The sequence below is a fragment of the Etheostoma spectabile genome, chromosome 15 (assembly GCF_008692095.1).
Source record: "Etheostoma spectabile isolate EspeVRDwgs_2016 chromosome 15, UIUC_Espe_1.0, whole genome shotgun sequence".
NCBI lineage: Eukaryota > Metazoa > Chordata > Actinopteri > Perciformes > Percidae > Etheostoma > Etheostoma spectabile.
Window position 1 is genome coordinate 1,197,960 of NC_045747.1, and position 11,624 is coordinate 1,209,583.

Consider the following 11,624-nt stretch of genomic DNA (forward strand, 5'->3'; position numbering starts at 1 on the left):
CAGGCCCAACAGGCTGTTGATCTGTTCTCTTATTTTGCTTATCGTGGTTCATTTTCATGTTTGTTCTTATACATTTTGCTACTCCTGAACTCTATTTGAACTAGAACAATCACGAGCCAAGGCAAGCGATGCACCAGTGGAGCCTTTACGGGTGTAGAGAGTATAGAAACGACCTCAGCTGTGAATGATGCTGTGAAGTGTGTAGAGTCTGCTGTTTCTTCTCTGTTAGTTGGAGCTTTATTTGCACTGGGTGTAGCGATCTGCTTACAGGAAATCTACAGTCACATAGGCAGGAAATGCTGCAGTTCACACTCAGAAATAAACAAGACTTATAAGGAGAAAGCAGTCGGTTTAGGACATGCTAGTTTCTCAGCAGCGCAGCCTGAAAGTCAGGCTCAGCTCCGCATTGAGCTTTTTACTGATGGCCATGATGGGCACTTACACAAATGATTGTTATGAAGCCAAAGCTCAATCATATTTCCGGTGCGTGCTGCGGAGACTGTAACGTTCCCAAACACACAAAATGTCCCGCTCAACTCTTTAGAAATGGACTTCAAAAAACACACGTGACAGCTTGAATATTGACATAACAGCAAATAGAATCATGCTATCTTAGGCTTTCCCACAGAAGCCATGACCAGCACACTGTATGTCATAGGTCACACATTCATAGAGGAGAATGAAGATTTCAATTATAGGATTTAACTGTACGACTTATCACTTAACTGTTGTGTCACTACCAGCGGATTCACCACCAACATCAACCTAATATTGTTAGTTCTACTTATTTTTGGAATTCCTAATCAATAAACCTCATTTACATGAATTTATACCTCATTTTTGAGTTGAAAAGATCTGAAAGGATGAACTTATTTGACAAAAAGATATGAAATAGTGGATAGTCAAAGACTGTCACAGTTCAGGCAGGATACTGTCGAGAGAGATTTCATTGTTTTTTCAAACGCTATAAAAATGGAATAAAACCCCCAAAAGGCAATGAAAGTAGTGGACTGATTCTAAATTTGACCTGCAAATGCAACCATGTAATCTGTGTTATTTTGGGGGTAATTTGGTTGAAAGAGACCCCCATTCGTGATGCAGCAGCTTTGATAACGGGTCAAATCTGAGCCGAGGACAACAGGAGGGTTAAAGTAGAGAATCATAATGCACAACACGGGTTTGATGCTCTTCTTATAGATTCAGGTGAACGCCTTCTCCCAGGATCCATGCTCACCTGGCTTCGCTCACTCCTCATCGATGGTCTACTCTAGAAGTCCCGCTCACGTCCTTTGTTCTGCTGTCTCCCAGAGTCCCACCTGTCTCTACCCGCATGATGTCCCATTACATTTACCACCTGTTAAAGGTAGATTGTCCTTTTTGCACCACACAGGCAAGACCCCACTGTTAAAAACGTACATGAGCAACATTACTTTTACTACAGTACAATATACTTTGTGTACTCTTTCCACCTCTGGTCATGTGACCTAATGTTTATATAACTGTCAGATAGTTTGACAAAGTTTATTAGTCATCGACTATTAACCAAAGTAATGACAAGCGAGGAAATAACTACCCTAAAAATATTTAGAAATTTAAATTAGATTAGATTAGATAATACTTTATTCATCCCACAATAGGGGAAATTCCCTCGTTACAGCAGCAGTATATCAAATGTATTGTTAAGTAAAGTGAAGTGGCTATAGTACGAAAAATATTACAATGTAAGTAGGTATGTGACGTGAAATTAAATGGAATAATATGTAATTAAATAATATAGCAAAAGTAAGTAACCGTAATATAAATGATATTTAAGTGTGACCTTAACACAAATAATGTTACAAAAGTAAAAGTATGAATGCAGATATACATAGATATAAATAAAGATATACATGGAGCCATCAGGTGGTGCAGGTGGGGTTGCAGTGGGGTCACACTGGCTCTGTGATGACTCAAAATAACAAAACATGTGTCCAGATTAGTGTGAAAGAATTAAATAACTACCCCAAATTTTTTTGGGAAGTTTGACTCCTTAATATTATTATTGTTAACTATTGTATTGTATAGTTGTTGCTGGAAGTAATACACGATGGAGTTCATGGTAATGACCACTCCCGTACAGTTGGTGGCGGTATAACAACAGTAATCTACCAAATAAAAAAGAAGAAGAAGAAGAAGCAGGAAAGAAGAAGAAGGCGACAACAAACAAGAACTTCTGTCGTAGGTAATGGACCGTTGCTATTATAATTATAATAATTATTACTAGGCCTTCGTGTTTTGTGCGTTTCCCCCCACGGAACGGGTTAAACGCTAACGTTCTCTGACTACATTAATGTGCGCATGTCTTTTGTGCCGCTACGTATACGTCAGACGTTAGCAGCTAATGTTAGCGGCTAATGTTAGCCTCTTAGCATCAATGCAGCCAGTCGTAGGTATATGAACATGTTGTTGTTTTCCGCTCTAACGCTAGTTTAAGCAGATAAAGTCGAAGCAGAATGACTCGCCATGGGAAGAACTGCACGGCCGGAGCTGTGTACACGTACCACGAGAAGAAGAAAGACACAGGTAAGAACCAGGACACACACACACACACACACACACACACACACACACACACACACACACACACACACACACACACACACACACACGGTTGGATGTAACAGAGCAGAAACTCATCGTTCTGAAATAGCTTGGGTTGGGAACCAGAGGGTCGCTGGTTCAAGTCCCCGTAGGGAGTGTGGACTGGTAGCTGGAGAGATGCCAGTTCACCTCCTGGGCACTGCCAAGGTGCTATTGAGCAAGGCACCGGAACCCCCCTCAACCGCTCAGGGCGCCTGCCCAGCCGTCGCAGCCCCCCCCCCCACTCTGACATCTCTCCTTTAGTGCATGTATAGGACCTGTGCATGTGTGTGTATTTCAGTTCTGTGTGTAATAACAGAGTGTAATTTGTCCATAGGGGATCAATAAAGAATATAAATTGTTATTGCTATAAGGTCCCACAGAGTCCTCTGTGTCTGCTGTCTAATGCATTGTAGTGGATATACTGTACATTAGAATCTGCCTTTTTTTGGGGGGGGGGTCCGGGTGACCTGAGTTTTGAGCATCAACGACTTCATTTCCTGTCTTCTGATCAACTTTTATGCACGACTTTACAGTGGAAATCCCTTTATTTAGCCTATGTGAAAAAGAAAAAACACAGATGACAATTCAAAATATATTAAAAATATGATGTAAAGTATGTTGTGGCGTGTAAGTGAACATTTTTAAGTGGGTATATGGAAATCCTGGAGCTTTCTTAGTGGGTATACTACTGCACCTGCTGAGAACCCCATCGAAAACAAGATGCTACATCTCTAGGGGTTATTCCTAATCCTAAAAGTATACCTGCGTAGGCTGAATCAGTCTAATTTGTAGTAGTCTGGCTAGTCCACACAGCACTCTGGTTTATTGGCATTCCTTTTAACCAATCACAATCGTCGTGGGCGGGGCTAAGCGCAGGACAGAGCCTTGGTGCCTCTGCTAAATAGTCTCAGGAAGGAAGTTGTTTTGGTGGAACATGTGTACGTTCAGAAGTAGTTTTAGTCGTCAACAGAAAACTCAGATTGGACAGATAGTCTAGCTAGCTGTCTGGATTTACCCTGCAGAGACCTGAGGACCAGGTAACCATAGTCTCAGATTGGACAGATGTCTAGCTAGCTGTCTGGATTTTCCCTGCAGAGACCTGAGGACAGGTAACCATAGTCCTCAGATGGGACAGATAGTCTAGCTAGCTGTCGGTTTACCCTGCAGAGATCTGAGGACCAGGTAACCATAGTCCTCAGATTGGACAGATGTCTAGCTAGCTGTCTGGATTCCTGCAGAGACCTGAGGACCCGGTAACCATAGTCCTCAGATTGGACAGATAGTCTAGCTAGCTGTCTGGATTTTACCCTGCAGAGATCTGAGGACCAGGTAACCATAGTCCTCAGATTGGACAGATAGTCTAGGTAGCTGTCTGGATTCCCGCAGGAGACTGAGGACCAGGTAACCATAGTCCTCAGATTGGACAGAAGTCTAGCTAGCTGTCTGGATTTACCCTGCAGAGATCTGAGGACCAGGTAACCATAGTCCTCAGATTGGACAGATAGTCTAGCTAGCTGTCTGGTTTCCCTGCAGAGACTGAGGACCAGGTAACCATAGTCCCCAGATTGGACGATAGTTAGCTAGCGTCTGGATTTTCCCTGCAGAGACCTGAGGACCAGTAACCATAGTCCTCAGATTGGACAGATAGTCTAGCTGCTGTCTGGATTTACTGCAGAGATCTGAGGACAGGTAACCATAGCCTCAGATTGGACAGATAGTCTAGCTAGCTGTGGATTTTCCCTGCAGAGACCTGAGGACCAGCAATTGCTACACGTGAAAATGTCAAGTTTAGACTTAGATTAGCTTGACATTCTCTTTATTTATCCTTTTGGGATGGCCCCGCAAGGAAATTGAAAATTCCAGCACCCGTTTTAGCAAGAAAGAACAAATTAAAAAATAGATTAAAAAAGAAAAGAAAAGACAGTATAAAGACAACAAAATAACAATAATGATAATAAACAACAATAAGAACATTTGTCAAATAAAACAAACAAAAGACCATAAATATTATTAAAGTGTCAGTGTTGAGTCCAGTATTGAAGTGATAAAGTGAGGTGTGGGGTATGTATGTATGTAGGTGTACTGTGTATAGTATGTATGTATGGCTGTGTATGAAGTATGTATATATGTATGTATATATGTATATATGTATGTATTATGTATGTATGTATATGTATAGTATGTATGTTGTATGTATGTATGTATGTGGGATGTGTGTATGTATGTATGTATTGTCCTCTCTGCCCTATTTCCCCTCCCCCCCAGTGAGGAGTTGTAGAGTCTGATGGCATGAGGGACAAAGGAGCTCTGAGTCGTTGGTCGGCACTGGAAGGAGCAGCCTTCCACTGAACCGGCTCCTCTGGGTGCTGATGACGGTGTGCAGGGGGGGCTGGAATTTTCAGTAATAGCCAGCAGTTTGTCCAATGTCCTCCTCTCTGCCACCTCACCAGTGAGGTCCAGCTTCATGCCGACCACAGAGCGGCCCGCCTGATCAGTTTGTCCAGCCTGTGGGTGTCCTTCTGTTGTAGCTGCCCCCCAGCACACACAGTGTAGAAGAGGACACTGGTGACCACAGACTGGTAGAACATCACAGCAGTTTGCTGCAGATGTAAAGGAGCGCAGCCTCTCAGGAAGTACAGCCGGCTCTGTGTCTTCCTGTACAGGTGGCTGCTGTTTGTGTCCAGTCCAGTTTGTTGTCCAGCCACAGGCGAGGTATTTGTATGATTGGACTGCCTCCACCTCAACTCCCTCCAACAGGACTGGGTGCGGTTTTGGTCTGGACCTCCCAAATCAACGACCAGCTCCTTTGTTTTAGAGGTGTGTTGAGCTGTAGGCAGTTATAGGGCGACACCAGAGAGCAAAGTCCCCCACCAGACTCCGATACTCCTCCTCCTGTCCCCCTGTACACCAACGATGGCTGTGTCATCTGCGTACTCTGTATGTGACACAGCTCTGAGTTGTAACAGAAGTCCGAGGTGTACAGGGTGAAGAGAAGAGGGGCCAGCACTGTGCCCTGGGGGTCCAGTGCTGCTGACCAGTGTCAGACATGATGTCCTTCAGCCGACGTTAGTGGCTGTCGGTGAGGTAGTCTCTGATCAGTTACCAGATAGAAGAGAATGTTGACGTCATATGCATGTAGGGTGGACAGAAATCAGTTTTTGGCATGTAAATCAATGAGCCTTGTAGCCCCCCCCCCCCCCCCCAGCTGTGCTGTGCCTGGTTGAGACACACAGAGATATCCCAATTTAATAGACGGATAGGTCTGCTGAAGTGTTGTGTAGTGTGTTGGACTGTCCAGCAGGCGGCGGTCTGACCCAGGTTTCACCTGTCTAAAGAGTTTGAGAGTATAAGTAGACACAGTGCACGCATGATTTCTGCAGGTTTGTGGACAGGACAGATGGACATTAGTGGAGAAGACCTTATGGCTCATTTCCTGCAAGTAGAAGACAAACTCCATTAGGCCATAAAGACGTCCTGGTCCTATTTGAAAGCTTGATTTGTCAGTGTGTGAAAATCCCCAGAACCCAAATGTTTCTCACTTCACTCTTTCTGGATTCACACAGAATCCTACGCATTGGAGTCAATAGACTCATATTTTATTATAGATCAGAAATGCATTGTGGGACAGTGATCCGTGTGTGATGCGAGCCTGTGCTGTCTCTCTGCTCAGCGGCGTCTGGTTACGGCACACAGAGCATCCGACTGGGCAAAGACGCCATCAAAGACTTTGACTGCTGCTGCCTGTCCCTGCAGCCCTGTCGGGACCCTGTGGTGACGTATGCCTTTGTCTAACACACTCACACTCACACACACACACACACACACACACACTCACAAACACACACTCACGCTGTATAACCCGTATGACCACATGTTCCTCTCTTCAGTCCAGATGGATTCTTGTATGAGAAACAGGCCATCCTTGAATACATTCTGCACCAGAAGACAGAAATTGCCAAAAAAATGAAGGTAAGCCGTGGACTTGTGTCCACCCCACAGCGTCTCAGAACTTGCGTCCACACCAGTGTTTTCAGGTTGTTTTGTAGACAGCGCCCTCGCTTGGTTTAATGCAGCTCAGTTCACAATGTACTTGTTCTGTGTTCATATTTTTCCTGTTTCTGTCAGACAACAGAGCGAGTATTAAAGAGTATTTAAAGGTCCCATGGCATGAAAATTTCACTGCATTTAATCAAATTAAAGGAAATTCTGTATGCTTGTGCAAAATTGTGAGCCGTCGTGGGTGTTTTCTGCAGGCATATGAGAAGCAGAAGCAAGTGCAGAAGAGCAGCAGCCAGCTGGAGTCCAAGTCGTCGGAGAGAGAGCGGGTGGAGCTGTTCAAAACCAGGGAGAACAGCATCGTGTCCAAACCCATCAACCCCTTCACATCTGGTAGGGCTCCGCCGGCTGACACTGTCCACACTGAGCATCACGTAGTACGAGCCCGGGCTCCGGCCCTGCCAGCACCGCGCTCTTGATTCCACGCTGCTGAACTCGCACGCCCACGGCAATGTACCACAGCAAGTATACCACTGTGTCACCGCTCGGCTGACTCCTGGTTAACTCCAGAGGCCGTTTTGTGCAGGCCCTTCATGATATCGTAACACAATCAAAAACCGTTGCACTGGTAATCGTTACATCCCTAAATAAAAATAAAGTCACACAATCAATGTGATTTATGGTCATCTGAAATCTGAAGTCATTAAACTGAACAGTTTTTGGAAAAAATGTACAGCATAAATTGGATTAGATTGATTTTATTGATCCCAAAAATGATAGATGTCAGTGCAAAATAAAAGGCAAACAAACAGAATTTACAAGAAATAATTAATAGGATAGACTACAACAACAACTATTCCAAAAACAAAGGTCAAAATTACTTAAACAAATGTAGATACAAGTTGGGAATAAAAATGTACAACTACTTAAATAATGTTTCTAAAGATGCAAGTAAAACCTATGTTTCTGCATGTTGCACTAAGTGCAGTGTTGTGATGTATTTGAGTCTTATCTTACACTCGGGGATGAAGTGTTAAAAAGTTTTATTGCGGTCTGCTGGCTCAATTTACACGACAACATATCAGTAGCATTTTTATAAAAAAAGGTTGTAATAAGAACAGAAGTAATGTGCTCACTGAAGCGTTTGATGGAGTCGTGCTGAGAAGCAGCCGGACTATTACCATGACAGATCTGAGGTCAGTTCACCATCTCACTCCACCTTGAGCACGCTGGGCCACGGTGCAGACACCAAACCACCAGCCCGGTTCAGTACAGTTTGCTGCATGTCGTTTTTAAAGTACCGTGCACTGTTGCATGTACACGGCAAGTATACCGCAACAACCATGTCTTCATCTTCAATAGGATTTCACAGTGAAATGTGGTAGTAGTTGTACTTGTCCAAATTTATAAATTGCTTTTAACGTCTCATGCTTCAGTTAAGTCATAATTGGAACACTTATTAAAGGTCCCATGGCATGAATATGTCACTTTATGAGTTATTTCTTTTTAAGATTATGTTGGGGACAGTGGATAGGAGACAGTGGATAGGAGACAGTGGATCGGAGACAGTGGATCGGAGACAGTGGATCGGAGACAGTGGCTCGGAGACAGTGGATCGGAGACAGTGGATCGGAGACAGTGGATAGGAGACAGTGGATAGGAGACAGTGGATAGGCAGGAAAAGGAGAGAAAGATGGGGGATGACATGTAGCAAAGAGCAACAGGTTGAACTCCAACCCATGCCGCTACAGGACTCAGCCAACATGGGGCAAACTCTTTATGTTTTTTTTTAACATTAATATGAGTTCCCCCAGCCTGCCTATGCCCCCCCCCCCCAGTGGCTAGAAATGGTGATAGGTGTAAACCGAGCCCTGGGTAACCTGTCATAGGACCTCTACTGATAAGTTGAATGCGTGTCAGTAAGGTGTGAAGTTTGATCCTGCAGGGCTCAACAGGGGAGGAGATTCAGACCGAGCAGGCAGCAGCTCAGCGGCGGAGTCCTCTGGGTCCTCGGCGTCCTCTGTGTCCTCGGCCTCCTCAGCCTCCTCGTCCTCGTCCAGCCTCAGCCTGCCCAGCTTCTGGGTCCCCTGTCTGACTCCAGAGGCCAAGCCCACCCTGATCAAGAAACCTGTGAGTGTCTCCCCCTGCGCTGTCTGGCTGCTGACTCTGCAGCCATGCTCTGAGTGTGTGCTCTGAGTTAGTTTAAATGTCATGCTGTCCTCTGCGTGTTTGTTTTGTGTGTCTGTTTCATGTCCACACTATTTCAGAGAAAGGAGGGCGGGCTGACCCTGGACCCAAAGATTGAAGCTGCCAATGAGTAGTAAAGTACTGCTGTGTGTGTGCACTGTAACGTGCACTTTTTAACCCCTGACCTTGTCTCTGCTGCAGAGTAAGACGGTGTTATGTCCCATGTCAGGACGAGCCATCAGGATGAACGAGCTTATCACAGTGCGCTTCACCCCGCTGGACTCCAGCCTGGACCGCGTGGCCCTGCTCACCCGCCAGGTCAGTTACCCCAAGCATGTGTTAGCAGGGCAGTTTACCTAACTTGCCCAACATTGTTGCTAAAGTCTGTAGTACCACCACCAGCCAGAGTATTGGCATTATGCACAGCTGTACTATCTTTACCTTTTTAATAAAACGAAGGCAGGCTGCTACAGTATAACCACACAGAGCTCTACACACTAGTGACGGCCCAATGAAGCCTCGTGAACCAGTGTCTTCATTTTCTGAGCCCACTAGATGGCGCCCTTGGTTTTAAGAGAAAGGCCTAAGGCATCACGATTAAGTATATTCTCAACCAATTGTTGAAAGAGAGCGCCCTCTAGTGGGCTCAGAAAATAAAGACACTGGTTCACGAGGCTTCATTTGGCCATCACTACTACACACATCAGACTCTGCTCACTGTAACTCAACATTTCTCCGTTCTTGACTAAGATGGACGACATAGCGCTGCAGAAATTAGCCAGCGGCTAGCAGCTTAATACCGCCAAAACGCTACAAGGAATTTCAGCCTGCGGGCTCGTTTTTTTCAAGAAACTCATTTTTGAATCCTTGATTTTAAAAATCAAATACCTACCCTTACAAGAAATATTGGAGTATTTGGGTCCAACCCTACTGTGTGAAGGTGACAGATGTGTCTTGTCTCTTCAGGACCGGTATGTCTGTGCAGTAACCAGAGATGTCCTAGGAAACAGTGTCCCCTGCGCTGTCCTGCGGCCCTCGTGAGTGTGGACATCACTCTGACATCCAGGTGTTCTCCCCAGGTGTTCTCTCAGAGTCTAACCCTCTCTGTCTGTGTTCAGGGGCGCCGTGGTGACGCAGGAGTGTGTGGACAAGTTGATCAAGAAGGACATGACTGATCCTGTGACCGGGGACAAGCTGTCCGACAGAGACATCATCCCCCTCCAGAGGGTACGTGTGAACGTCTATGTAGAGCTGGGGGCCAATCACCTTTCTCCAGGGTTTGAAGTCTAGTACATTGGATTTAATAATCTCTGGGGGGTTAGGAGACCAACGTGACATCATGACTTGGCGTAGACATACACGCCAACTTTCTTAAGCCAAGTGGCGTGTTATCTGTACGCATTTTGAGCTATCCACGTGTACGTCTACGCTGTATACGGCGGACCTAACCACACACGCCATTTGCGTGTTTTCGCGAGAAGAAAGCAACGGTTAAGTTCAGTAAAAGTGACACGCGGGACATGATCCCGGTCTCCTGGGTGAAAGTAGACAGTCTGGCCCCTGCTGACGGCTGGCGGTCTGCTGGTTTCTGTCCTTGCATGCTTAATGCAGGGCCAGGCTGTTCTAGTGTCTCTACTCTCCAAGGTGTCCTCAGTGGTACTGATGCTGTGTCCTGTGTCCTGACAGGGGGGAACCGGCTTCGCGGCCTCTGGGATTGACCTCAGTGCCAAAGAGGCTCGTCCCGTCATGCAGGTGTGAGGCGAGGCGTGCACAGCGGTGTCGGGTTGGTTCCACGGACACTCTGGCTCATTTCTCCCATGTTCACAACCTTCACCTATTTTGTTGTCTTTTTTTTTTTTTTTTGCTGAAATATTGTTGTTGTTCTTTAGCTAACCATCCCAGACCATTACATGTTATCTGACTAAGTGTTATATAAGACTAGGCAGAAGACTCCACCTGTGGGCCTGTCTTCACTGTCCCCTGGTCAGGTTCCAGTCTTGCATCCTTAGCTTGCTCTACATAAGAGTAGAATCCAATGAATTGATCTATCAATCATTAATTCTTAGACTGTTCCATCCTGATGATGAGAGAAATGTTTCATAGCTTTATATTTGAAGCTCAGGGCCAGGCACTGGCTCCTATTAAACGGCATATACTGTAAGTTTAAGTTATGTTTGCGTGTTGATATATTTGATACTTTTAAATCTGTTTACACCTGCGTGACATTGTGTATTCAACACAATGATGTCATGTTATTTTGACAAATGTTAGGTAGACATGATGTCAGCTGTTAAGATCACTTCAAGACAGTTTGAACTCATTTCCATTAAACGTTAATCATGTGGAACCCACAGCTGGCTGTTTTTATTGGAAGTAGTTTCAGAGAGTGGAAGTCTGGGGGGGGGGGGTTGCAGATCACGGTGACAGGTGTTCCAGGTGTTCCTGGTGTTCCAGGTGTTCCTGGTGTTCCAGGTGTTCCTGGTGTGCTGTGGGACATTTCTTACAGTTCGTCGTGCTCGTCGGCCCTCATGCCTCCATAGTCGGTGATGGTGCTGGACTTGATGGAGTCCAGGTTGTCGAGCAGCTCGGAGAGAGTCAGCCGGCCGTCCTGCCGGGCGGAGCAGAGCACAGGGACGACAGAAAATAAATACTCATCCCCATGGCAACGTAGGGTGGCACAGCCCCGAGAGGGAAGAACAAGACCAGGCAGAAACGTGGCATGTATGTATATATTAATGCTGTCAGTTAAACACGTTATTAATGGCGTTAACACAAACCTTTTTTTTAACACGCTGTTGCAACAACTAGTAACGTTAGAA

At 45.4% G+C, this 11,624-nt stretch overlaps 2 protein-coding genes across 4 annotated transcripts in view; one reads left to right on the top strand and one right to left on the bottom strand.

Annotated features, from left to right (window-relative positions):
• The first annotated feature begins 2,148 nt into the window (after window positions 1-2,148).
• Window positions 2,149-11,153, top strand: nosip (nitric oxide synthase interacting protein). 3 transcript variants are annotated; one of them, XM_032538335.1, is made up of 10 exons: window positions 2,149-2,221; window positions 2,468-2,562; window positions 6,293-6,398; window positions 6,510-6,591; window positions 6,876-7,011; window positions 8,564-8,748; window positions 9,007-9,123; window positions 9,772-9,842; window positions 9,924-10,032; window positions 10,492-11,153. In XM_032538335.1, the coding sequence occupies exons 2-10, from the start codon at window positions 2,493-2,495 to the stop codon at window positions 10,561-10,563; spliced, it is 948 nt and encodes a 315-aa protein (XP_032394226.1). In that variant the 5' UTR covers window positions 2,149-2,221; window positions 2,468-2,492; the 3' UTR covers window positions 10,564-11,153. The 3 variants fall into 3 exon arrangements, with proteins under 3 accessions (XP_032394226.1, XP_032394227.1, XP_032394228.1); XM_032538336.1 differs by having other exon boundaries at window positions 2,149-2,218; window positions 2,461-2,562; XM_032538337.1 differs by lacking the exon at window positions 2,149-2,221 and adding an exon at window positions 2,283-2,331.
• rcn3 (reticulocalbin 3, EF-hand calcium binding domain) overlaps window positions 10,699-11,624 on the bottom strand; it is a 7,392-nt gene continuing 6,466 nt past the window's right edge. The window contains exons 8-9 of the mRNA XM_032538333.1: window positions 11,285-11,413; window positions 10,699-11,239 (exon numbers count right to left, since the gene is read on the bottom strand). Coding sequence (XP_032394224.1) covers window positions 11,306-11,413 — 108 coding nt within the window. The 3' untranslated portion in view covers window positions 10,699-11,239; window positions 11,285-11,305. The remainder of the gene's footprint in view (window positions 11,240-11,284; window positions 11,414-11,624) is intronic.

Coding starts and splice junctions, on each gene's coding strand:
- nosip (XM_032538335.1), top strand. CDS start 2,493: ATGACTCGCCATGGGAAGAACTGCACGGCCGGAGCTGTGTACACGTAC. Junction 9,843..9,923: donor TGCGCTGTCCTGCGGCCCTC/GTGAGTGTGGAC, acceptor GTCTGTGTTCAG/GGGCGCCGTGGTGACGCAGG. Junction 10,033..10,491: donor ACATCATCCCCCTCCAGAGG/GTACGTGTGAAC, acceptor GTGTCCTGACAG/GGGGGAACCGGCTTCGCGGC.